The sequence below is a fragment of the Hippopotamus amphibius genome, chromosome 1 (genome assembly GCF_030028045.1).
Source record: "Hippopotamus amphibius kiboko isolate mHipAmp2 chromosome 1, mHipAmp2.hap2, whole genome shotgun sequence".
Classification (NCBI taxonomy): domain Eukaryota; kingdom Metazoa; phylum Chordata; class Mammalia; order Artiodactyla; family Hippopotamidae; genus Hippopotamus; species Hippopotamus amphibius.
In genome coordinates, this window is record NC_080186.1 from 224,300,328 (window position 1) to 224,326,640 (window position 26,313).

General features: G+C 35.6%; 2 protein-coding genes across 8 annotated transcripts in view; one reads left to right on the plus strand and one right to left on the minus strand.

Moving 5' to 3' along the window:
- Positions 1-2,677: 2,677 nt before the first annotated feature.
- PPWD1 (peptidylprolyl isomerase domain and WD repeat containing 1) lies at positions 2,678-24,557 on the minus strand. Of its 3 annotated transcripts, none has more exons than XM_057742451.1 (11): positions 24,360-24,557; positions 20,705-20,807; positions 18,013-18,113; positions 17,749-17,869; positions 15,107-15,554; positions 10,979-11,169; positions 9,948-10,137; positions 6,445-6,626; positions 5,134-5,215; positions 4,013-4,195; positions 2,678-2,984 (listed from the first exon to the last, which is right to left on the minus strand). In XM_057742451.1, exons 1-11 carry the CDS (start codon positions 24,547-24,549, stop codon positions 2,841-2,843), a joined length of 1,935 nt encoding a protein of 644 aa, XP_057598434.1. In that variant the 5' UTR covers positions 24,550-24,557; the 3' UTR covers positions 2,678-2,840. The 3 variants fall into 3 exon arrangements, with proteins under 3 accessions (XP_057598434.1, XP_057598445.1, XP_057598453.1); XM_057742462.1 differs by lacking the exon at positions 24,360-24,557 and adding an exon at positions 23,942-24,352; XM_057742470.1 differs by lacking the exon at positions 24,360-24,557 and having other exon boundaries at positions 2,690-2,984; positions 17,749-17,771; positions 18,088-18,113; positions 20,705-20,756.
- A 124-nt stretch (positions 24,558-24,681) lies between these two features.
- CENPK (centromere protein K) overlaps positions 24,682-26,313 on the plus strand; it is a 38,854-nt gene continuing 37,222 nt past the window's right edge. Inside the window, exon 1 of one of the 5 annotated variants that reach the window (XM_057742508.1) lies at positions 24,682-24,763. The gene's annotated coding sequence lies outside the window, so the exon portion shown is untranslated. Of the gene's footprint in view, positions 24,764-25,036; positions 25,057-26,313 lie in introns of those variants that run through there. The other 4 variants (XM_057742482.1, XM_057742517.1, XM_057742524.1 and 1 more) reach the window with 4 other exon arrangements.

Here is a 26,313-nt window from a genome sequence, read left to right on the forward strand (position 1 = left end):
TTCTGGGTGGCACCGTTTTCGTTCAGTCTCTTCAAATGTACTTCTGTTTAAAAACAACAAAACTGGGCTTCCTAGGTGGCGCAGTGGTTAAGAATCCACCTGCCAATGCAGAGGTCACGGGTTCGATCCCAGCTCCAGGAAGATCCCACATGCCGCGGAGCAACTAAGCCCGTGTGCCAAAAAAAAGAAAAAAAAAAAAAAAAAAAAAAAAAAAAAAACAACAAAACTTAAAAGCATTAAAAAAAAGCCCATCAGTGTTATGGGCAGTGTGTAAATAAGTAATTAAAATATTTCACCTTTTATTTTTCAAATAAAAGGTCATGCTGTTACAAGTGTAGTTTGTGCATATAAGTTAATACTTCTGAATTAAATTAATATTTGACTGATTGCAATAACTGTGAAAAATAAAAAAGGTGTTACCTTTGCCTGTGAGCCCTTGAACTGTTTTCTCTACTAGGTAATTGAAAAAAAAAAAAAGTCTAACACTAACATGTAAACTTGCTTTCCTTGTAAATTAAGTTTATTTTACCAATTTTGCTTAACTTTTAAATTCACATTCCTAAGCATATTTCTAAAACACAATTAAAAATTGTGCTTAGACTTGATTATAATGTATGTATAGTAGTGTTTGTTATTTTTTTAAGAAATATTTTTCTCAGGCTCTTATTACTATTTGTGTTTGTATTCTTTCACTAATTACTAGTTAAGATTGTGCTAGTTCTCTCTGGAAAATGTCAAACTTCAGAGAGAGGTTTTAAATACACTTTATTTGGATTTGCCTCCTGGCACTGAATTTCTGTATTAAGCCTAAATATTATTGTATGGTTTATGTAAAGCAGGTTTTTCAAGTGTATAGCTCTGGTCTGTAATTCTGGAATGCTTTATAATCACCAGAAGCCATTATCTGCATTACACATATGATCAGTATAGACAGCAATAAAATGTTAAAAATCATTTTAAAGAAGTCCTATCATTATTCTAAAAATTTTGTTTCTTGAACCATCTATATAGTAGTATTGCTAGTAACCCATTAAAGTCATATTTGTGCTATGGTTAAGAGAAACAAAACAAAATGGAGTAGGGATTGACTTGTATGCCAAATTTGATAGTTTATTAAAAATCTAGAAGTAACGTTCTGTATTTGCAATTCATCATTTAAATAAGTATTACGACTGTAGTGTTTTTAAAGGAGAGCGAAAATTTGCATTGAACAAAGTGAACTTATTGCTTTTTAAATTTTAAATTTAACCTTGTTTCACACAAGAACATAGCATTTTAAATAACTGTTTTTAGAAAAGGGCTTGGAAAACTTAGCTATTATCCTATGAGCTGATGTTGCTAAAGGACTTTTTATGTAACACTTAGATACTTCTCAGTTTGCAAAGTGGCAATAAGGAAGAAGATAGCTGTACTTTTCCCTAAAAGAATAATGAATGAAAAGGACTAATGAATAAGTATCAGATGGTATCTTGCTAATAATTTAAAACATGCTTTAAAAAAAATCTGGCACTGTATGTTTTAGGTCTACTGATTATGTTAAATCTGTGACATGGAATGGAAAAAATTCATTAATCAAATATGATTTTCACTCAAAGCAAATAATTGTATTTTGGGAAGAATGAGGCATTACCACCACCACTTGGTGGCAGTATTGCCAAAAATTTAGGATTAAGCTTTTACGAATGCATTGATAGGTAGGTAAGTCTAACACCTAAAATTAGGGAGAAAAGGTAAATGTCATAGTGAAAAGTCATTTTGTGTCCAAATTTTAGTTCTTTTTAAAAGGAGGACACAACATTAAAATTAGCACGATATGGCATGTTCTTCCATCAGTTTATGGTACAAAATGGGTAAAGGAAATAGTCCTGCTGATCAGTAGAAGGAAAAGCTTAGATATAAAGCATAAGAATGTGAATTCCCTCAACAGGTCTGTTGAACATATTCCTCCTAAAAGTTATTAAGAGTCTGTCTGGAAAGTAGAAGCAGTGATTCTGAATAGTTGTGAAGTAATTTATGAGGGTAAGTGAAGAAGAAATGAAATCAATTTAAGTCTTGGACTCGTTTTATTGCTCCAATTTCTGCTGATCTCTCCACTGTTAGATATTAACATTTTTACTCAATATATACTTCCTTGATGGTATATTTAGTAAGGTAATAAAAGATGTACTATAACCTGAAGACAAAAATTGTTTAGCTACATTAGAAAAATGATGTGAAAATAGTAAATGAATCAGTATATAAAACCAAGGACTCAGGTTTTCATTTATTCGGATTCTTATATTTGAAGAATATTTCATAATTATTAAAGAATTTAACACTTTTGACCAAAGGAACTTCCTATTTATTTACTTAAGTTTTACTTACCACTACTTACTACTTAGCAGTGATCAAAGGACAAAACTATTTGGCATGAAACACAAAGCTTGTAAAAGGAAATGGTGTGTCACTATCACATCCCAGGTACCCTTTCTTATTGGATCTAAAGAAACATTTGAAGGCAGACTATCTGGCATATTTTTAAAAAGCTAAGGAACAAATGCATACCATTCTCAGTGTTTAATATGGTTTTAAGTTTCATGACAAATTATGTATAAAGAGAGCTACTTGCCCGAGTTTTAGTCCATTTCAATTTATCACCTCTTAGGATGAGAAATAATACTACAAGAAAACTCAAAGGCAGAGTTTTTAAAAAATGGCCTTTAATGAAAAATATAAAAATACTGCATCCTTGAAACATGATTTGTATGTTGAGCAACTCTTAAGAGCTTCCTTATGAAAAATAATCCTGTGTTTAATATATGTGTATTTTTATTTACAAAGACAATGAGAGAAATCTTATTTTACTTGACAGTAATATTTATGATGCTGACATCCTCATAGGGCTTATCTGTTTTGGGATTGACTTTGACGTTGGAGATCCTTTGTACAACTTCCATTCCTTTAGTCACTCGTCCAAACACTGTGTGCTTATTATCAAGCCAAGGCTGTGTTGGAGGATAAATAGAAAATCTTGGTAAACCCAAAATTCTTAAAACACACCCTCTGGGTGAGCAAATTAAAGAGAATTTAAACAGCTTCATTAAAAAATATAATTAAAAAGATATACTTTCACTTAGCAGCTTTTAAAGTAATTTCCATGTTATATTAAAAAATATAAAAGCCTAGTCTAATGTTTAATTAAATATCTGCATCTTTCAGACCAAAGGGAGCTGGAAGATGTTTGCTGAAGGTAAGTTCTTTGCATGGCTTAAAGAATTATGGCTAAGGCTTTAAAAGTTCTCTGCAGGAATCTTACCTGCATAAGAGGCAGTTTGGAATAGTTTAGGCTGTATGTGCTTTGGCATCAGGGAGATGGAGCTGAAACTATGGCTCTGCTACTTACTTGACCTTTGGCAAGTTAATCAGATCTCACTGTTTCCTCACCTATTTTTTAAAACTGGGTATAGTGATACTAGAAGTATTGTGACTATTACATGAGATCATATGCCTGGCAGAGAGCAGTTATAAATACTTTTCCTTTATTGCTTTTCCTTTATAATAATTCTAAAAAAATATATAATTTTTATGCAACTGCATAGCAATAGAGCTAGATATTCTTACACTGTATTTCATCAGATCTACAATGTCATTGATTAAGGGTTGCCTTCTAATTTCAGAGGTAGAAAAATGTGGGAAAAAATGTCTTAAAGTCGGAAATTCTTACACTCTAATCTTCCCATTCTAAAAATGAGGAAACAAGCCCAAAGGTAAAATAATTTGTTTTGGATTGTCCAATTAATAGTGACAAAGTTGAGTTAAACTCAAGTGTCCTGAATTACAAAAGTACTATTTTACAAAGTAAAATCAGATGTTAGGTAATTTTACATTTTCTTCTCTTAAATTGTTTTCACTTTTATATCCTGGCTTATATAAATAATGGTCGAGAATAATAAAGCTCTCTTTTCCACTGAATTCACTCTCTTAGATCAAAACCTGTGAATCTTTGCATTATAGACAATGCTATTCTACTTACTGTTGGTACTACTGTTATGAAAAACTGGGATCCATTAGTATTCGATCCAGCGTTGGCCATGCTGAGTGTATATGGTCTGTCATGTCGTAATGTTGAATGGAATTCATCTTCAAATTCTCCTCCCCATATGCTTTCTCCTCCCATACCAGTACCTGTTGGATCGCCTGTCTGAATCATGAAGCCCTTAACAGAAAGTAGACAAGATCATATTACATGTATTACATATATGTATGCTTTGGAGTCTGATGTTTGAGTGCTTTGTAGTTAATAAAATCAACTTTATTAACAGTCATTCTATAAAGTGATTTTATTAAAAACTCAGTTATACTTCAATTTGGATGATATATTTCCATTGCTTAACTGCTACATTATTTCAATGATTGAAACAGAAATGTAAAGGTCTTTCCATTTATAGATAGGTACCATCTTGCTCAGTAATCTAATTAAAGCCAATTAATAGTGTAGATAAGTTTTAGGATCTTATATAATGTGTTAGGTCTTACATAATTGCCCCACTCTTCTCTCTTCCCTTTCCCTAAACACTCTGGATTTCCTCGTGAGTCACTTCACTTAATTCCTTCAGAACCCTGAAATCTGATTTTTCCTTCTGACATTTCTCTCGCCATTTCTGACCTGCCAGTAATCAAGAACTACATCACTGCTTCATTCATTTTATGGAATGCTGCTCAATAAAATCCTGGGCTGAGTTCACTGTGCTCATTAGGTATAAATGGCAGTTTCCACAGATAAAGTGGCAACATGGCCCTTCTATTATTTAATCTTATCTTCTAGATCTAGATCTTATCTAGCCACTAGGAACTGGTTACCTTGGCTATTGGTTTTACCTCAGCAAGACCCTTTACTCATTATCTGACGCTGTGCTTTAATTGCTGATAAAATATTGCTGCAGTGTTTCTAAAAAGGTAACCATGCTACTATTCCTATCCTTAATTCTAGATCTGATATTCATGACCATCCATTCTTCTTTTGACTTCCATAGTCCATTTTTCCTATTCCTAATAAACTGTTAAGTGTGAGAGAATAAGATTCCTCAGGTTTTAAACCTCTTGTTATGCAATAGCATACTATTCCTTAAATCACATAAAATTTGCATAACTTACCTTAATTATGCGGTGAAATGTATGTCCATTATAATAACCATTTCTGCTGTGAACACAGAAGTTTTCCACTGTCTTAGGGCACCTAGTAAGACATACATTAAAAATATGATAAATTAACTGAAGAATCTTAGGACAGTTTTCTTTGTAGTTCAGCTTCCTAAAGGTGTTTTCAGAAATTCTGAATGTTTCAGGAGCACAGTCTTTTTTTCATAGTTTCTTCTGATCTCAGGACAAGCAAGAGTTGACAGGGCATATAAGCAGTAGCCTATTCTTATAGTTTAATATACTATTTTTAGATCATGACTTTTTTATATTTGAGTTTGACAGTATTTAGATTCCAAAGTCATTTAGCAGTTTAAAAAATACAACCACAGCACCTTAACCCACTACATATAGTAGGTTAAGTTTCCAGGAAAGGTAATTTTCTTATTAAAAAAATGTTATAGTATGGTGACATTTCCTGACCGAGGACTTATTCACTATTATGATAGCTTCTAAATTTGGTAAACTTTAAGTGACAATCACACACTCAGATACACTTTCTAAATAATATCAACTAATCTCATGAGATGATTAAATACAGTACCTTATCATGTAACGTGCTCCTAAAGCTGGGAATGGCAGAGAGAATCAAGAGAATTTTGTACCAAGCACATCAGGGAATAGGCTTAATGGATGCATGGCTTCTGAACACTTAAAATGAGATGGTCCAGGAGTCTAGAACTGCCTAGCTTTTTGTTCAATGCCAAAATATGGTAAAATATTGGACATAAATATCCAAATATCCGTACCAAAATACCTAAGTACTTTTAAGTCAAGGCGTTATAAAAGATGTCATCTTTTGGATCAAGAATAGCCAGCCATATTGTATTTGGTATTGTATGTTCATTCTGCAAACTTTGCAACTGTCAGGAAGGAAAAATAATTCTCCTCCCCTTAAAGATCTGCTTTGAGAGGAAAGCCAGTTATAACAGTGACCCACAAAATCTATAGTTGGGATGTACAGTTGATGGTAGTGGTAATATACATTTGTTTATTACTTTACAGTTACATTCAGCACTGTCATATCTACTATATTTTGTCCTCATAATAATAAACCTGTGAAGTGTGTGTATTGAAGTATGTGTATATATGTATACAATTTTCCCATTTTGTAGCTTAACAGTTATCAGAAAGCTCAGGAAAGATGCTCTAACAAACATTTCAATTATTCAAAATTCCTTAAAATAACAAGAATTTTAAGTTGCATAGTTTCTTCAAATATATACATTTACACTGGAGTTTATTTACGACAACAAAAACAGTACATACTCAACAGGAAAAAGTTTGATGTGAATGTCTCCCATGCTTGTGTGGATAATGGCACTATCTGACACTCGTTTGGGTCCCTCAGCTTGAGTAGCTGCCATGACTTCTTCTTTAGAAGGTTTCTCGTTAAAAACATCTCGGTCAGAATCTGCACTTTTTGTATCTTCTGGTTCTCGTTTAGTAAACTCAAGGAAGGAAATAAAAAGTGAGTAAATGAGTTAAATTTTTCATCTGGTTAAAATTTATGAACAAGAAAATTTCATTTCTAATGAAGTATTTGAGGAACCTAAGAATTCACATCAGAATAAATGATTATTTCAGGAATCACTTCCTATCATAGAATGTGTAAGGCAGCTAAATTATTTCCACACTTGTCTAATATGAAAATTCATATGAGAATAGAGAACTCAGAAGTAAGCCCAAACACATATGGGCACCTTATCTTTGACAAAGGAGGCACGAATATACAATGGAAAAAAGACAGCCCCTTCAATAAGTGGTGCTGGGAAAATTGGACAGCAACATGTAAAAGAATGAAATTAGAACACTTCCTAACACCATACACAAAAATAAACTCCAAATGGATTAAAGACCTACATATAAGGCCAGACACTCTAAAACTCCTAGAGGAAAACATAGGCAGAACACTCTATGGCATCCATCAAAGCAAGATCCTTTTTGACCCACCTCCTAGAATCATGGAAATAAAATCAAAAATAAACAAATGGGACCTCATGAAACTTAAAAGCTTTTGCACAGCAAAAGAAACCATAAACAAGACTAAAAGGCAACCCTCAGAATGGGAAAAAATAGTTGCCTATGAAACAACGGACAAAGGATTAACCTCCAAAACATACAAGCAGCTCATGCAGCTTAATACCAAAAAAGCAAATAACCCAATCCACAAATGGGTGGAAGACCTAAATAGACATTTCTCCAAAGAAGACATACAGATGGCCAACAAACACATGAAAAGATGCTCAACATCACTAATCATCAGAGAAATGCAAGTCAAAGCCACGATGAGGTATCACCTCACACCAATCAGAATGGCCATCATCACAAAATCTGGAAATAACAAATGTTGGAGAGGGTGTGGAGAAAAGGGAACTCTCCTGCACTGTTGGTGGGAATGTACGTTGGTACAGCCACTATGGAAAACAATTTGGAGGTTCCTTAAAAAACTACAAGTAGAACTACCATATGATCCAGTAATCCCACTACTGGGCATATACCCAAAGAAAACCATAATCCCCAAAGAAACATGTATCATGTTTATTGCAGCACTATTTACAACAGCCAGGACATGGAAGCAACCGAAATGCCCATCAACAAACGAATGGATAAAGAAGATGTGGCATATATATACAATGGAATATTACTCAGCTATAAAAAGGGATGAGATGGAGCTATATGTCATGAGGTGGATAGACCTACAGTCTGTCATACAGAGTGAAGTAAGTCAGAAAGAGAAAGACAAATATTGTATGCTAAGTCACATATACAGAATCTAAAAATGGTACTGATGAACTCAGTGACAAGAACAAGGACGCAGGTGCAGAGAATGGACTGGAGAACTTGAGGTATGGGAGGGGGCGGGGGGTGAAGGGGAAACTGAGACGAAGCGAGAGAGTAGCACAGACATATATATACTACCAACTGTAAAATAGTCAGTGGGAAGTTGTATAACAAAGGGAGTTCAACTCGAGGATGGAAGATGCCTTAGAGGACTGGGGCGGGGAGGGTGGGGGGGACTCGAGGTGGGGGGAGTCAAGGAAGGGAGGGAATACGGGGATATGTGTATAAAAACAGATGATTGAACCTGGTGTACCCCCCCCCAAAAAAAGTTCAAATTTTGTAAAATTTTACTTCTATTTCCTGATACTGGATTTGAAAAAAGGGATACAAAATTTGTGTATATATATAGCATTTTAGTTTTGCTTAAGAATATGTGCATCTAATAAAAATTCATGAAAATATTACCAGTATAAATACAGAGTGACTTAATTTTTTGTTTTTCTATTTCTTCAACGTTTCCAAGAAATATGTATGGTTTAATCAACATAAACATAAACTCTGGGGAAAGATAAAGAAAATTCATTAAAGTTTTCAAATAAAGTTGATGGAAAATTAGTATTTGTGTTTTTAGTATATATCAAGAATTAGCTTTTAGGATTTATTTTTACCTTCAAATCAGTTAAATTACAGATAAAAACAAGAAAAATTATTTTCCTTTAACATATATTATTTTTAACAATGACTTTGAAAGTTATAAGCAAAATTCTCATCTTAAAAGAATATACCCATTTTAGGCTAAAAGCTTGGTTGGAGAAGGTAAACTGCTATTTCCTACATTTACCAAATGCTGGTAACTTACAGCATCACAGCTGCTTCTAATGTGTCAGACGAATAAATGAGTATACTATAATGGGCAAGGCACTTTACCAAACTGTGGAGTTTGGTATGTGAATAAAACATAGTGCCCTGTATTTATGGATTTTATATTATCTTGAGGAAGAGAGCACAGTGTCAGAGACACACTCCCCCATCAGCACATTATTCCAAAAAGTGTGACACATAACACAAGCAGGCACACCTAATCCAGACTTAATGTCAAGAGAAGGCTTCCAAGCTGAGACCTGAAGTAGGAGAAGGAAATGGGGAGAGGTGTGTAGCTGGCAAAAGGCATAATCTGTGCAAACACCTAAAAGTAAAAAGAACACTCAAGTCTTGTAAATGCGATCAAGTTCAACATGGTCAGTATAGCAAATGAACTAAAAATGAAGACAGATAAACTAGGAGGGCAGCTAATATAGATAGCTGGAGAGTCATTAAAGGATTTTAGGGAGAGAAATAATCACATTTGGGTCTTAGAAAGTCTCTGACTGAGTGTGAAGGACAGAATGCAGGCACAGAAATCTCTACACTTCAGATTTTCCTGCTTGACTGAACAATTAGAACAGTGCTACTCCTAAATAGCTTAGTAGTTCGATTTTGAGCCAATCTTAGTTAACATGCAAAGCACTTTTAGTTTTCCAGAAAAAAGAAAAAAATCCCTCAGGAATGTACAATTCCAAGGTAGCATCATTACAATGGAATCAAAAGGTAAAAAAAGATACGTATCTAGAGAAGGAAGTGTGTAAGTCATGTTCAAGAGTAAAAGGTGAAAAATACTAAAACAGAAGAATTTTTTAAACTCCACAGCAAAAACTATTTTGGATGCAATTATTACCATAGCCACTTACTTCCTATCATCTTAGACAACACAAATAGTTGTAGAAGCCAGGTTGAAAACTGTCCAAACAGGATGTAAAACAGTACAGAAATACTTAAAATCAAACCCTAGTGAAAACTTCTACAATATTAATATTATAAGATGATATCCTAGTCATTCAGAAAGTTTGCTATTATTGCCAACATTCTCTTCAGTTGAAAGCCCAAGCTAAAAAAATAAAACTCCAAACTGGAAGAAACATTAAAGTCTATCTCCTAGTACTTCTACATACCATATAAAATCTGTTCTTTTTGAAAGATGTACAGACTATTGTTGGGTCAGCTTGAATATTCTGAAGAACAGGGTTTTCAGAAGCTTTCATTTCTATAGTAGTTGCAGCACGATGTTTTTTGGCTATTCCCTGGAACAACGCCAATTGCATCACTCTAATATTTTCTTGCTTGCCTAAGATCCGCACACACCTGGAAAATACAACAATATTTTATACAATAAAATTATCGGGATTAACTCCAATTATAACAAGCTTACAGATAGAAGCTAGGAATCAACTATCCTTTATCTTTGCACAAAATAACTACTGAAAGGTTTTTAAAAAGTGTTTTTCTATCTCTCCCACTCCCCCCAAAAAGTTATTTTAAATTGGTAGGTGTCTATAATTTTCAGATTAAAAAAAGACAATCATTCACTCATAGTTTCAACCTATCCCTATCATTTTAATCTTTCTGCAAGCCTTCAAAGATTTTGTATTGCCAAGAACTACAATATAAATGTTTATATGTGAGAATGTACAGCACAAGTTTTTTTCCTTTATATATACTTTATTTTCATTTACATTCAGTGATAGTATCTGATTATAGCAATTCTGTTCTAAGACCAAATGGACTATTTGCACAAAAGGCTTATTGTGGTTTCATACATTTTAACTTTTGATTTTATGTCTAGCAGGATGTAATGCTGAATTCTGTGGTTAAATATTTGGCAACATTTAACATGAACCAGGCTAATTTAAATTAATAAGCAAAAGACAGACTGAAACTTGTTAAATAAAAAACAACAAAAAAACTTGAAACTATGCATAACTTTCTTCCATTTCTTTTACAAACATGAGTGGAAACTTTTTACATAAGATTATAAACAACTGAAAGACCACAGAAAAATCCAGTCAAAACATTTGGTTAAGTTTAGACATTTGGGACCATTCCACTTGTCTTGGAACAAACAAAACTCCTATTGTTTCCCAAAAGGAGGAAATGGTCCCTGAAAAGTACATTTTAAAAAAGCACATATTATATTAAAGCTTACCGGTTTGTTTCTACATTTATAACTTTAATGCCCAGCATTGTTCCATATAGCACAAAGTGTCCAGTTTCATCAAAAACTATATTAATTAATCTTACTGCATCCACCTTTTCCAATTCACGTTCTACAGCCATTCGTCGGCCAAATTCCATGTCTGGTAGCTGTTGCCTCATCTGCTGCAGTTCAGTAAACATCTAAGAAACAAACCATTTATTAACAAAAAAATGTTACATGATAAAGGGAAAGAGAATTTAAATAAAAGCAGAGTACAGATTAAGAGCCACTGAAAGTTTATGTACTTATATACCTTAAGGAGTATTCCAAATACTATAAGCAGGAAATAAAAAGACATTAGTAAGTTCAATCATAAAAAACAGTATTTACACTAACTGGTTCTTCTAATTAAAAAAAAATAAAAGAGTTAATATAACTACTGCTTTCTCTGCAGAAACAATATATCTACTGCATTTTATAAGCCACAGAGTAGCACTTTCCAATAGAAATATAATGCAAAGCACATACATAATTTTGAATTTTTTAGTAGCTACATTAAACAAAATAAAAATAAACAGATGAAATTAATCTTAACATTTTATTCAACCCAATATATCTAAAATATTATCAAGACATTTAAGCAACATAAACAATATAAAAAAGCAAAATAAAGATACTAAAACATTAAGCAATATTTAAAAATTGAGTGATATTCTTTTTTTCTTATATTAAGTCTTTGAAGTCCAGTGTGCATTTTATACTTTCAGTCCAGCTCAATTTGGACCAGCCACATACCAAGTGTTCAACAGCCGTGTGTGGCTAGTGGCTATTAAATTGCACAAAGCAGCTATGGACTCTGAGGTCCTTGTACAAGGATGGTGGGCCTGCTTATATAACAAGCATTCAATTTTTGTTAAATGAATGAACTCTTTTATGATTTCACTAATTTATAACCATTTCATATTTCAGAAATGTTTCAAGTTTTTTTGGAGCACCGTTAGAGTTAGATTATCATTAGGTAAATGTGATTTAGGATAGACGAATATTTTTATGAGTGCCCTTTAGTTTGGACATTTGGTTTGCTTTTCTTTAGATACTTAATACATAGCTTTCGAGACAAGGGTCACATCTCAATCACTATGTACTATCACTCTACCAGCCTCCCCAAAGATGTGATCTTTACATTCAGTTTTCCAGATATTTGGGGAATCAAACTTCAGAAATCAAAAGTAACCCTACTGCAGATGAAAAGAAGTCAGGCTTATGTCCCATCTACTTCTTTTTCTCATGCTCGCATTAACAAAATCTCTAGTTTTTCTAGATATGGAAAGAACAATGATATAAATAACTCCAAAAAAGAAAAAGAGGGATGTGTGTTAGGGAACAATGTGAGACCAAGGTCTTAAACAATAGCTAAAAAGCTTGGTCATTAGGGTTTCTTGTCTCTAGTCTCCGAGACTGATATATTGCTTTACTTGTTTGCCAGAAATAGCCTAGATGCTGGACTACATTTTTGTAGTGTGGGGCCCTTGATTATTTTTGTCAGAGAGAAGATTCATCTTCAAGACTTAGATGGCCATCTGCCCACATGCACGTATTTAATTCTAACTAGTTAGAAGCTCCCTCCCTTAACATGGAACTACAAGATTCTAGTCATTAACTAGTCATTAGCATTGTAAATAATTTAATTGGCATTTGCCTTTTTTTTTTTTGCAAGCTCTTTCATTCTGAATCTCAGCTTCTGTCATACACTTTGCTGCTGACCTTCTCATACCACCTCAGTCCTATAATTTCAACATATGTTAACGACAACAGTGAAGAAATAAAGTGAACTGAACAGCTCAGAGTATATGTGTCAAGAGATTTATATCCAGAGAATAGACTTTAAGTATTTCTTTCCTTAAGGAATCTGGGAAGAGCTGCAAGGTGTAAAGAGTTTTAAAATTATATTTAAGTTGAAACCAATATGTAGTTACCAGGCACCACTAAAGAAGAAAACATCACAAGGAAAGGTTTCTCCTTTTCCTAAAAGCATAATGGAAAGCTATATTCTTCCAATAAGAAAAAGAGTTATAAGGATGATTTGACTCGCAAACAAATCTTCCCTTTTGTCTGGATTCATATTCCTTCAGGCAGATGATCTACCCAACTTATTACCACTTGCCACCAAACAAAAGTATCACTAATAAAGGTGACAGAATGTGTGAAGCGCTTAATGCAGGGAATCTAATGTAAACTGGTGACTACCAAGACTGTAGAATTGACACTGTCATACAATAAACATTACTGCTACAAAGATTCAACCCACAGACTTTCAGAGAATTCAACAGACCATCAGCAGTTAGAGAACCACATGGAAACACGCGATGAGACTCAAATATCCACAAAAACCAATTACCTGTGCATGGATAAGAACTCTTATTCTACAACTACTTGCTCTAATAAAATTTTTTCTTCTATTTTTTGGCCATGCTGCACAGCATGCAGGATCTTAGTTCCCCAACCAGGGATCGAACCTGTGCCCCCTGCAATGGAAGCCCCATGTCTTAACCACTGGACCTCCAGCGAAGTCCCAATAAGTTCTTGTTAGCAGTAATTACGTGTCAAGTATTGTTCTTAGTACTGGAGACACAATCATAAGCAAAACAGATACAGGACCATAAACCACACAGTTTAGTCTACTGGGGATTGATACACATTAATCAAATAATAAGACCAAATATTCTAAAAGAAGATAAACAGTGATACACAACCACACTTAAAAAAAAAAAAAAAAAAAGTTGTCCGAGACTGAAGAATAGTGGAAGATTACCAGGAGAAATGACTCTTTGGGATTTGAAGGATGAGTTCAATAGGTAATGGGAGGAATGGGGAGAGGGGTCAATGCAAGCATGAAGGACAGCATATGCAAAGGCCCTGTGGTGGAAGACATAGTCAAGAATTGAAAGAAGGCCTGACTGGCTAGAGTAAGAAGTAGTAGAGGTAGGCTGAAGTGGTAGGCAGGGGCACAATATGGCAGGCCACAATTTTGGTCTTGATCCTAAGAACAACAGGTAGTCACTGAAACATTCAAAGGATGATAAGATCGGATATGTGCTTTGAAAAGATTCCTTTGGGTTAGCATGGATAACAGATTAGGAGGAAGCCAGAATAGATACAGGGAGTAGGCCATGCAATAGGCAAGGCAAAAGATCATGAGCTAGGGTAGTGATAGCTGTGCTAAAAGGAAAAGTATCTATTTAAAGTACAGGTAGAAAGTAAAATTGACAGGACTCATGATGAATTAAATAGAGGGGTAAGGAAAAAGTTAAAGATAAGTCAGGTTTCTGGCTTGTGCAAACAGATGGATATTGGTGCCATTCATAAAGACAGCAAAAATAAATAAAATAAAAGTATAGGACCATGTCTGTTTATAATAGAAAGCTGGAGAAATGAGTTTGGAAGTAGTCAGATAGACAGATAGGAGTGAATAGTAAGAAGAGAAGGGGGCCTAACATGGGTTTTGAGGATCTCAAAAGAACGAGCTTGCAAACAAAACAAAACTGAGAAAATAGTGACATAAGTATAAGAACAGCTGGCTCAGAAGATATCACATCATAAACCTAGGGAAGAGAGTTTTGAAGAGCAACAATGCAAGACAGCAGACAGCTGAATAATGTCTTTAATGTGCCAAGAGAAAATAACCATCAATCTAAATGTCCATACTCAGAGGAAAAAAATCTTTTAAGAAATAGCACAGGACTTCCCTGGTGGCGCAGTGGTTAAGAATCTGCCTGCCAATGTAGGGGACACAGGTTTGAGTCCTGGTCCGGGAAGATCCCACATACCACGGAGCAACTAAGCCCGTGTGTCACAACTACTAAGGCTGTGCTCTAGAGCCCACGAGCCACAACTACTGAAGCCCATACCCCTAGAGCCCATGCTCCACAACAAGAGAAGCCACCGCAATGAGAAGCCTGCACACTGCAACAAAGAGTAGCCCCTGCTCACCGCAACTAGAGAAAGCCCATGTGCAGCAACGAAGACCCCAAAGCAGCCAATAAATAAATAAATTTATAAAAAAAGAGAGAAAGAAATAGCACAAAATAAAGACATTTTCACAAAAGTAAAATTTGATTAAATTTACATGGCACTTACACTTAGTGATTCGTCAAAGACTCTCATGAGTTTTCCAGTTAAAAATCTGAAAATTCTAACTTTTCTATCAGAACCAATAGTAGCTATTTTCTTCCCATCAGGTGAAAAACATATGCTGGTAGGATAAGCCTTGCACTTGGCAAATTCATATAAATCTGTGTCAGTTTTATATTCCCAGTTCACATTTTTGGGGAATTTATATTCATGAGGAGGTCCGGTCCAGTATTCAATCATTCCAGATTTGTCAGAAGATACTACTGCTTTGTAAACTGGGTTTAGGCGTATCTGAGTAAGAGGTGACGTATGGAGTTTGTCAAAAATATGTAGTGGCTGGTTATCTCCTCGACCATCATAAATGAAAATTTTTCCTGTACTCTTCTCAGAAGCAGCAACTGAAGATATGGCATCCCCTGGGCAATAGATCCACTCACACTGTCCAGGAAAATAGCTAAAACAGAAAAGAATTGCGGGGTGGGGGGAAAGAGGTCAATACAAGAAATAAGCATCCTTCCTCATTCTCATCACCAAAAAATGTCCTGGCCAGTGATTTAGCTAGTTTTGGATTCTTTGCTCAAAAGTAGCAGAAAGAGATACAGAATAGGGAAGAATAAGACTAGCTACTAATTTTTCTCTTTCTGACCTCATCAATGCAATGATAATAGCTTCTGAGAATTTATCAAACCACAAGAAGAGACCTGCATACAGCAGATCATTTACAAGGAAACCTAAGCAGACCTGGGCCTTAAAATATCCTGGGGCATTGTTTTTTGGATCTCTGTCCATGTCTCCGTCTATGTATAACTTACTTTTAAATAGGTTAGCATGTAACAGCATACTTTATAAATCCATTCGTAAAATATTTAAGATCAAAATATTTTAGTCATGACTATACTCAAAAGAAAAACATTCTGATATCACACTCTTATTATCAGTAGTTTGATCTTAAAATTATGAGCTTTGAACATATTACCTGATAATCAGTGTAAAAGAACTGGACAGATTTAATAAATATACCAAACTTATACATTCAATTGTGTGTCATCTCCTTCAAAATAGTCTGTCTGAGAAGTTACACAGTTATTCCAATGATTGAGGTAATGCTCAAAACCTTTTGGGGAGTCTTAGGATTTCTATCAAAGTTTTAAAAATACAGGCATACTTTGGAGATATTGCAGGTTTGGTTCCAGACCACTGCACAAAGTGAAAATCGCAATAAAGCAAGTAACACAGATTTTTTGGTTTCCCAATGCATATAAAAGTTTATGTTTACATTACCTGTAGTTTATTAAGTGTGCAATTTATGTTTAAAATATATATATATGGACCTTAATTAAAAATACTTTATTGCTAAAAAAATGCTAATTGTCATCTGAGCCTTCAGCAAGTCATAATCTTTTCGTAATAGTAACATCAAAGATCACTAATCACTGTAACAAACATAATAATGAAAAAGTTGAAATACTATGAGAATTATCAAAATGTGAAATGACACAAACTGAGCAAATGCTGTTGGAAAATGGTGAGTATAGATTTGTTCCATGCAGGATTGCCACAAACTTCTGTTCGTAAAAAAAACACAGTATCTGTGAAGTGCAATAAAACAAGACATGCCTGGTTCTCTTTCAATATCCTCAAAGGGGGCAAATGTTCAACATTTATGAATAGATCTGATTTTTTAAAATAGCTAAATTCTGGGGGAAACAAAGCTGGGGAATAAGACACGTGGTCAATTATTTGCCAAAAAATAAGTTCTGACCATAAATAATGAGACTCATTTCCTTCAGTGGCTCATAAACTGATTTTGAAGGAAATTCCAAAAGAAGTCCTGCTACATAATGAATTGTGTAGTTTCAACTCACTCCCCCTCCAATTCATATGGTAAAGCCCTCATCTCCAAAGTGACTGTATCTGGAGAAAGGCTTTTAAAGAGGTAATTAAGGTTAAATGAGGTCATTAAGATGGGGCCCTAATCCCACAGGCCTGTGGCCTTCTAAGAAGTGGAAGAGCAAAATATTCCCCTCTCTTTTCCCTGCCCCTAATGAGGACAAAGTGTGAAATCCGGAAGAGTCCTCACCAAAAACCACACCCTGCTGGAACCTTGATTTTGGACTTTCCAACCTCCCGAACTGTGAGAAAATAAATTTCTGTTGCTTAAGCTATCCAGTCTATGGTCTTTTGATTAATCTCATTACTGTACAGTATAACCACATAGTTTGGGTATCAATATACTTCAAAGTTTAAAAGAACAATTCCAAAAATGTGCATAAGCCTTATAAAAACACAATGCCATATTACTGAAATAAGCATAATAAGGGAGTTATGAATTAGAATTAAAGTGCCAGTAAATTAGACATGATGGATAGTCATTAATTCTTAAGTAGTGTTAAATGGATATAATGAATCCTTGTCGCGATGCTGTTCGGACATTTCTGCTGTAATTAATGACAAAAACAACAGCAGAAGCCCCCAAACAGCATCATAAAAGGATTCATAATATTCAGTTTTCCCAAGTACAATCTAAAGGCACATTTTTTAATGGAATGGTAATATAATCTGTTTAGAAAAACCTATGAAACAGTGAAGTTTAGTTCAAGAATTCTTTTACTAAATTAAAAAAATATATACTTATAAAAAAGACTCACCCAAGCTTCAGCATATTGATCATGTCAAAGTTCACTACATCAAACACCTTCATTGCTTTATCATCACCCACGGAACAGAATAATGCTCCCTCAGAGCTAACTGCAATACTCTCAATAACTCCTATTTAAATAAATCAAATTAAAACACTGTAGTAAACACTAATGAAATGGGCAAAATTCAAAAAAAGAAAACATTTTAAAAGAAACTTTAATCAGTACAGTTTAAAAGAGAGCCAAAAAAAAAATTAAAAGAAAAATTCTTACCTAGGTGACTACGAAAATGTTTAACAAATTCAATTCCCTCTTCTATTTTTTTCCAGAATTTAACATGTCCATCATGGCTGGCAGTAATAATAAAGTCTGTCCTGAACATACAAAATTATAGAAGTTAATTTCTAGAAAGGATCTATGAATCACTTAGTACTCTCAAAGCAATCATTCAGTGATAATTTTGGACTCTTAAATAATAGGTTAAAAAAAAAAACCTTCCTTCATGCAGACCACTATATCACTATATTAGGGTAGACAGAACATTGCAAAATTTGAAGCTCTTTTCTGGATATTGTTAACAGCTGCTGCTGCACTAATTTTAAATCCAAGAGGTAGGATCAGAATTGAGCTAGAACTTGATATTAAAGGAAGAAAGAAGGAAGGAAGGAAGGAAGGAAGGAAGGAAGGAAGGAAGGAAGAAAAGAAAGAAAGAAAGAAAGAAAGAAAGAAAGAAAGAGAGAGAGAGAGAGAGAGAGAGAGAGGGAGGGAGGGAGGGAGGGAGGGAGGGAGGGAGGAAGGAAGAAAAAAAGAAAATCTCACCAGGAATCACTAGATCTTAGGGTTGTTTAATGCTAAAATTACCCTATAAGCAATCTTTTCACAGGGAAAATGTACTATCTTTCAGAAGTTGATAAATAATTAAATCCCAATATACTACTTACATATACAGAAAAATTCAATAGAAGTTTGTTTCAGATACTATGCAAGGTATTTTGGTTAAATACCAAAATTTTGTACAGTATATCCTCCCCATCAGGTATATAAAAATAGAAATCATTTGTTGAAACCTGGTATACATCAAGTACTCCACATACATTATCTTAGTTATAACAATCTTTACAGCAACTCTATTAGGGTGAATATTTTTTACCATCTTTTTAAAAATTAGGAAATAGTTTTAAAATGTTAAATGTATTCGCAGCAGGTCCATAGCTGGAGAGCATCATTCAATATTGGGTCTGCTTAGGTTTCTATAAAATCTTCAAAAATCTTTCTATTACACCCCGCTGCCTTAGGTTAAACAAAGAAACTTGAAGTGATAGAATGCTAGTCCTATATGATGCTTTATACACTGACAACTTTGGACTAGGAAAAGAGCTAATATTTGGTTAAAATTATCCCATAAATGAAATGTAAAGAAATTTAATTTAAATCTTTAACTGTTTCCAAGAGATCAAGAATAGACTGATCCAAAGAGGAAAATAACTCATGTACTTCTTTCCATGCTCACTGCCAATATCATCCCAGCCACTATCATATCTCATTTAGATTTCTATATTAGCCTCTTAACTGCTCTCTTTGTATCCATTCTTGGTCTATTTGAATCCATTCATCCTACTACAGCCAGAGCGATCTTAAATACACACACACACACACACACACACACACATACACACAGACATGCACACATGGGTGAGTCAAAAATTATCTGCACTCCGGCTGTAGAATTTATTTTAATTAACTTTTAGAGAAGACAAATACATTATTTTTCAACATAATCTCCTTACTTTTCAATACACTTTGTCCATCTGTCAACAAGCTTTCATATTCCCTCATTAAAAAATTTTTTAGGCTGAGCTGTGAGCCACGAAAGCACCACTGTCTTCACTTCTTCATCGGAAGTGAATCTTCTCCTCATAGGACTACTTTCAGGGGATCAAACAGGTGAAAGTCCGATGGAGCAAGAGCAGGACTATAGGGAGGATGCTTTAACACCTCAAAGTGAAGTTTTTGCAAAGTGTTGACAGTGTGTCACAGAAATGTGCGGACATGCACACCCTCAGACCACAAAAATGAATCACTGCATGCTGCTCTTCTTTCGTGCAAATCACAAGTGGGGCATCCATTTTTGCTGGCACTGCAGTTACAAATGAACTGATGTAACCCGTTCACACCTGCACAGCAGTGACTGGGGAGACAGTAGCCTTGAATGGAAAGTGCTGATAAGACAGTGTAGCCAACAGAAGTTTTAATATAACTGGAGTGAAGATAATCTTTGACTCACCCTCGTATATACACACACATATATATGACATTACTCTCTCAATCAGGTTCAAAACCTATGTAAGAAATAGAGAACCCTCTGAGATTTAGTCCTTGCCTTTTTTCACCAGCCTCATCTGCCATTTAATCCCTCTAAACCTGCTTCCCTATCTATAAAATGTAGATGATACTACCTTGTAAGATTAAGATAAATGAAACAATTTATGAAAAAGCCTGGCACAGTACCTGACATAATATGAGCTCAACAAAGAGCAGAATATTACTAATATTATTATCCTTCTACAGATCCCTATTCAGCTATTTTGAAGGTCCTGTGACATTTCCAGAATGTCTTAGATCTCATCATTTTCCCCATTAGTACCAAAGAGGCCAGCTACCAATTACTCCCATCTTAACTAATACACTTTTCTTCATGGAAGCTCAGACACTACCCGGATCATCCCCTTCTGGCATTTATCTCCAAAAGACATGTGCACAAACTAAGGAATTTTCTCTTAGAGAATGCAATCCTTGTATGATATAGGAAAGAGTATGTAGGTCTTTATTTAACACAAACTACTACAAAACCTATGGAATGAAATCCTTAACATCCTACAGCTACTTCTACAAATCCACCTCAAAACTGAAGCATTTTTAAAAAAGATAAACTTCTCAGGAAAAAATAAAGATGAGACAGACTTACTTGGTGCATACCACATGGGTGATAACATCTCTATGCATGTAACTGCGCTCATACATGGATGCACTGGGGAGATTATCAAGATAGACTCTTTCAAACTCTAGAACTAAGAAAGAAAAGAAAAATATTTTTTAACAAGTGGAACTAAATACTATTTTATATTTTCTCCTAGATTTTAATTTCTCTCAATTTATGTGTAATGAAAAAAAATTCAGTGTCTGTTAAGTCAGTTGTAACTTCTTATTTCACAGTACTGAATAGCACCATTATTTAGTCGGTCATAACAAGTTCTCAGGTATTATATAGATGCTTAACTGTTCCCAGAACTTAAGAATTGAGTGGTTCTGGCTTAATATAAAGGCTCCATTAAAAACCAAAAATCTTGGAATATCCCTGGTGGTCCAATGGTAAAGAACGCATCCTGCAATGCAGGGTACGCGGGTTTGATCCCTGGTCAGGGAACTAAGATCTCACATGCTGCAGGGCAACTAAGCCCATGAACCTCAGCTTCTAGAGCCCATGTGCCACAACTAGAGAAGAGAAAACCCGCACACCACAACTAGAGAAGACCGCACGCTGCAACGAAAGATCCTGCATGCCTCAACAAGGATGCTGTGTGCCGCAACAAAGATCTCATGTATTGCAACTAAGACCCGATGCAGCCAAGAATAAAAATAAAAAAATAAACAAAAATATCTTTTTAAAAACCCCTAAATCTTAAGAAGTTTCATGAAAATATCACAACCGTCTTTCTAACCATGTAGATCCAATTATTAGTGCTGATTTTAATAAGTAATAAGAGGCCAATGCCTATCTAGAATGTCTCAGTTTATCTTGAAGGCAATGATTCTCTTCGAAGTCACTGATACTAGGTTTGAAACAGGTAAACATGATAAATGCTTAGATTTTTAGAGTTGAGAAAATCCTAGAGAATGTCCAATTGAGTGCTTCTCAAACTTTTTCCAAGGGCAAAACATTTTTAAGAGTGGTAATCTGAGGAAATATTTCATTATATGAGCTATGAAAAATTTTACTAGTAAAAAATGACATTATATTTGTATGCAACAAAACAATGCAATGATGGCCAGACATGCCTATATAAAATTCCTAAATTAAGCATGACTGTTTCATGGTTTTTCAAAATTACTATATAGCAGACTCAAAGTTGTGTCCAACAAATTATTTTTCCTTTCATTTTTAGTAACAGAACCCCCATTTTTACACAGGAATATTGACATTCAGCCATAAGATCTTTCTCACCTTCTCGGCAGTTAGGTGTGACCAAGTGCCAATGAGACAAAAGTGAAAGTGTTCTGTAACAGTTAAGAATTCTCTTCCAAGAGTTGTGCCCTTCTCCCCTTCCTCAGTCCAACAGCTTGGAACTGGGAGATAAGCACTGTAATTCTAATAACCACCAAGGACAAAGACGAGGTCCATACCCTAGTGATGTTGGGGCAGAAAGCTGGAAAGAGCCTAGGTCCCTTCGGAGCCTCCACATCTATCCTAGATTGTCTACTCTAGGACTTTTATCTTTTTAATGTTATTGTCATTTTGGATTTTTCTGTAATATGCACCCATATTACAGAAGTAATCCTACTGATGCACATTCCTTTTGCTGTTTGTTGGTTCACTTGTTGAACAGATATTTATTGACAACAAACTTGGTTCCAAGGGACATGGATATAAAGAAGAGTAACACAGTTCCTGTCCTTGAGAAACCATCAGTTTAATTAAAGGTAGTGCCATATAATCATTTATAGTGTAAATTTATAATTTATAATCATTATAGTACACATTTTCTGAAAATGTGTACAAAAGTCCAATGTCAGAAGCACATGCTAAAAGGGCTGCTTCCCTTTCCAGAAAGTTTTAAACCTGTCCTTTTAGATAAAATCTTTTAATGATATTTTCCTAACATTTCATACACGTTTTTAAATTTCAACTTTTTCTTCAAACTGAATACAGTACTGACTGGCTTAAATAGAATAAGCATCCAATTGTCTCAACTGTATTAGGTTTATAAGCTCTTTGTCTCCTAATGTTAATATCAGCATTTTGATAAATTTGGATTTTTAGGTTCTCTCCACTCATTTCCACAAAAAAGGACATGAAATCTAGTGCAAGAAAGTAATTAAGAGCATAAACACCGTAATATTCATTCATTCAATACTTATTGAGTATCTGCTATATGCAAAGCACTGTACCAAGCACTAGAGCAAAACAGGCATGGTCCTTACTCTTATATGCTTACAGTCTTAACAGTGAAGAGAAACATTAATGAGACAATCACATGAATAAATATACAATTAAAAAATGTAGCAAGTGCAGAGGAAACAATTGCTATGGAAACATTTAACAGAAAGACTTCGCAGTAAAAAAAAGGTAATGCACTTTAAGGGTGTTAAGGTACAATGTTCAAAAAAGTAGCTTCTTCAAAATTCGGATATATAAAATTTGGAGGCTACCTGTAAATTCAGTGTGATAAACATACCCCAGATTTATGATCAATGTGTTTTAGAAACCTAGCCCAGACTGGAGAAGTCACAGGTTTCCCAGAGGAGGTGATGGCTGAGAGGAGTGCTAAAGGTTGAACAATAATAGCTTAAGTGAAATGGGTGAGGGAAATTAATCCAGGTAGAGACACCATGACACCCACGTGGGCAGTCACAGGAGAAAAGGGGCATGCCCCATTCTGAAGTGTTTTAGTACCGTTAGCACACAGTAAGAAGGAACTACCAGGGTTTGGGGGAAGGAAGTAATGGAAATGTGCTGAAGGAGGTAAGGAGAAATCATATCAAGAAGGGCCTTGTATGTTATGTTAGGGAGTTTGGACTTCGTTTTGAAAATAATGAGAAATCACTTAAAATTTTTAAGTAGGGAGAGTAATAAAGATTTGACTTTTCAGAACGATCACATTTTAATGGTCTTACACGTTTAAACAAAACATTTCAAAGAACTTGAAAAATAAGAAAATTTAATCTGTCCCTTTCACCACCACTCCCTCCCCTACCCCCTTTTTTTTTGGACCACCCTTTTCATTTGATAAAATTTTGTCTCTATTCCACGTTAATGGCAAAAGCTTCAGGCCACGCTCTCTCTCAAGCATGGTTTGAAAACCACAGACGTTGGTTTTGAAAACTACAGACGTTGGTTTTTATACGAAAAATGTGTGATCCAGGAAACTTAAGTAACTATGTCAGACAACTCATTAGTGGGAGTCAGGACTGAAATTACCCTTACCTATTCTTTACGATTCTAAACAGGCACCACCTTCCCTGGCGGCCCAACGCACCAACACCACTGTTGAACTAAAATCCTTAAATAGAACCAGTATTCTTTTCCACATCTGCTAAACAGGGTTAAAAGCTCCAACCTCATACGATTGCTGTACGGATTAAAAGAGGGGCGCCAGACACGTAAGTATCGGCGTAAGTTACAAATCAGAGATTAACCGTGTTAGATATTATCAAACAGAAGCTTTACTCAGCCCAAATCACTATTTCGGGAGTAAAGAAGGGCCAGAAAGGAGAAGACGATCCTCTGATCCGAGGGCACAAATCCCCACAATCACACACCCTCCGTTTCGGGATCTGGCTCGACCTCTCCCACTGGCGGGCCGCAGCATTCCAACTCGCCCAGTGCCTATCTCTGTAGCTACCTTTCCTCTTTTTGACCAATGCTGCCTCTACAGGTAAAGGCCCAACCCAGCGCTCTTCATTTTCTTCTTCGTTCTCTTGGGCCACCGCCACAGCCAGCTCCCTCTCGCTGAGTTCCGTCTTTTCCGGTTCCTCCGGGTCCCGGCGCCTTCTCCTTCTCAGCTGTGAATCGCTACCACCTTCGGCCGCCATGTTGTCCGAATCGTCAGAAAAGGCGCGACACCCACAGCTCGGCTACCAATCCCGAAGCAGCGGCGCAGTCTGCGTGTACGCGGCCGAGCGAGTTCCGGGATTGGCTGGGGTGGGTGGGAGCGGAACCAATCAGCAATCAGCGCGCGCGGGTGCTGGGTGGCGAAGCCGCGTCTCCCCTAGGCTGAAGCGACCTGAAGGCCGGGGCTCTGTGGTGGTAAGCGATGCACAGGGGAGAGCGCCCTCACGGTTAAAACTTGCCCCCGGGGGTGGCAACTCCAAGAATAGGGAGCTGCTGCCCCCGTGGTGGGACCCTTACCTCTGAGGGACTGGATACCTAAAGTCCAGCCAGGCTTTGAGTCCCGTTCTTTTCCGGCTCTAGAATCCGGCCTGTTAGGAGAGAAAGCTGCAGGGGTGGGCAATTGAGAGAATTGGTTAACTTGCGGCTCTCCCTTCAGGTGCTCCAAACATGTCTTTTTTTCTTGATTTTTCACACACTCTGTGAAGAAGGTAATAAGCGATTGTTGCAGTGGGGCGTGGGAGGTGGGGGTGGGGAGGGACGGGGCAGAAAACCAGTCACGCCTGGTAACCTAAGTGGCCCAGGCAGGACCATTCACCTTTCTGCCTTCATTCTGGTATTAGGTTTCCATCTGGGCTTAAGTTCTCTTCTTTTAAAAAAAAAAAAAAAATTATTGTGGTAAAAAACACAAAATTTACCATTAAAATTTTTGAGGAAAAAAAATTTTTTTGAGGTATTAGTGACATGTTATATTTTAGGTGTGCAGCATAATGATTCAATATTTGTATATGTTGCAAAATGATCACCAATGTAAGTCTGGTTAACATCCATTACTATACATAGTTATAGAATTGTGTATTTCCCCTGTGGGTAGAACTTTTAAAGTCTACTTTCTTAGCAACTTTCAAATATGCAGTACAGTATTATTAACTGTAGTCACCATGCTGTACATTGTATTCCCATGACTTACTTATTTTATAACTTTAAGTTTGTACCTTTCAAGTCTCTTCACCCATTTGCCCCCACCCCTGCCATCTTTGGCAACCACCCATCTGTTCTCTGCATCTATGAGCTTGGCTTTTTTTTTTTCTTTTTTTTTTTAGATTCCACATGTAAGTAAGATCATGTGGTATGTCTTTCTCTGTCTGACTTATTTCACCTAGCATAATGCCCTCACAGTCCATCTGTGTTGTTGGAAGTGACAAGATTTCATTCTTTCTTATGGCTGAATGAAATTTGCCTATCTATTTATCTGTATTACATTTTCTTTATTCATCAGTTGATGGAGGCTTAGGTAGTTTCCATATCTTGGCTATGGTAAATAATGCTGCAGTGAACATGGGACTGCATATATCTTTTTGAATTAGTGTTTTCACTTTCTTTGGATAAAGACCCAGAAGTGGAATTGCTGGATCATATGGTAGTTCTATTTTTACCTTTTTGAAGAACCTGCATTAATTTCCCATAGTGGCCACACCAATTTACATTCTCACCAGCAATGAACAGGGATCCCATTTTTTCCACATCCTGGCCAACACTTGTTTTTTCTTATCTTTTTGATAATTGCCATTCTAACAGATGTGATGTGATATCGTATTGTGGTTTTGACTTGCATTTACTTGATGGTGTTGAGGACCTTTTCATGTAACTGTTGGCTATCTGTGTGTTTTCTTTGGAACAATGTCTATTTAGATCTTTTCATTTTTAAATCAGATTGCCTTTTGGTATTGCACTGTATGAGTTCTTTA

Coding starts and splice junctions, on each gene's coding strand:
- PPWD1 (XM_057742451.1), bottom strand. CDS start 24,549: ATGGCGGCCGAAGGTGGTAGCGATTCACAGCTGAGAAGGAGAAGGCGC. Junction 11,170..15,106: donor TCTTTGACGAATCACTAAGT/GTAAGTGCCATG, acceptor TTTGTTTCTTAG/ATGTTTACTGAACTGCAGCA. Junction 4,196..5,133: donor CATTTCACCGCATAATTAAG/GTAAGTTATGCA, acceptor CTTTCTGTTAAG/GGCTTCATGATTCAGACAGG.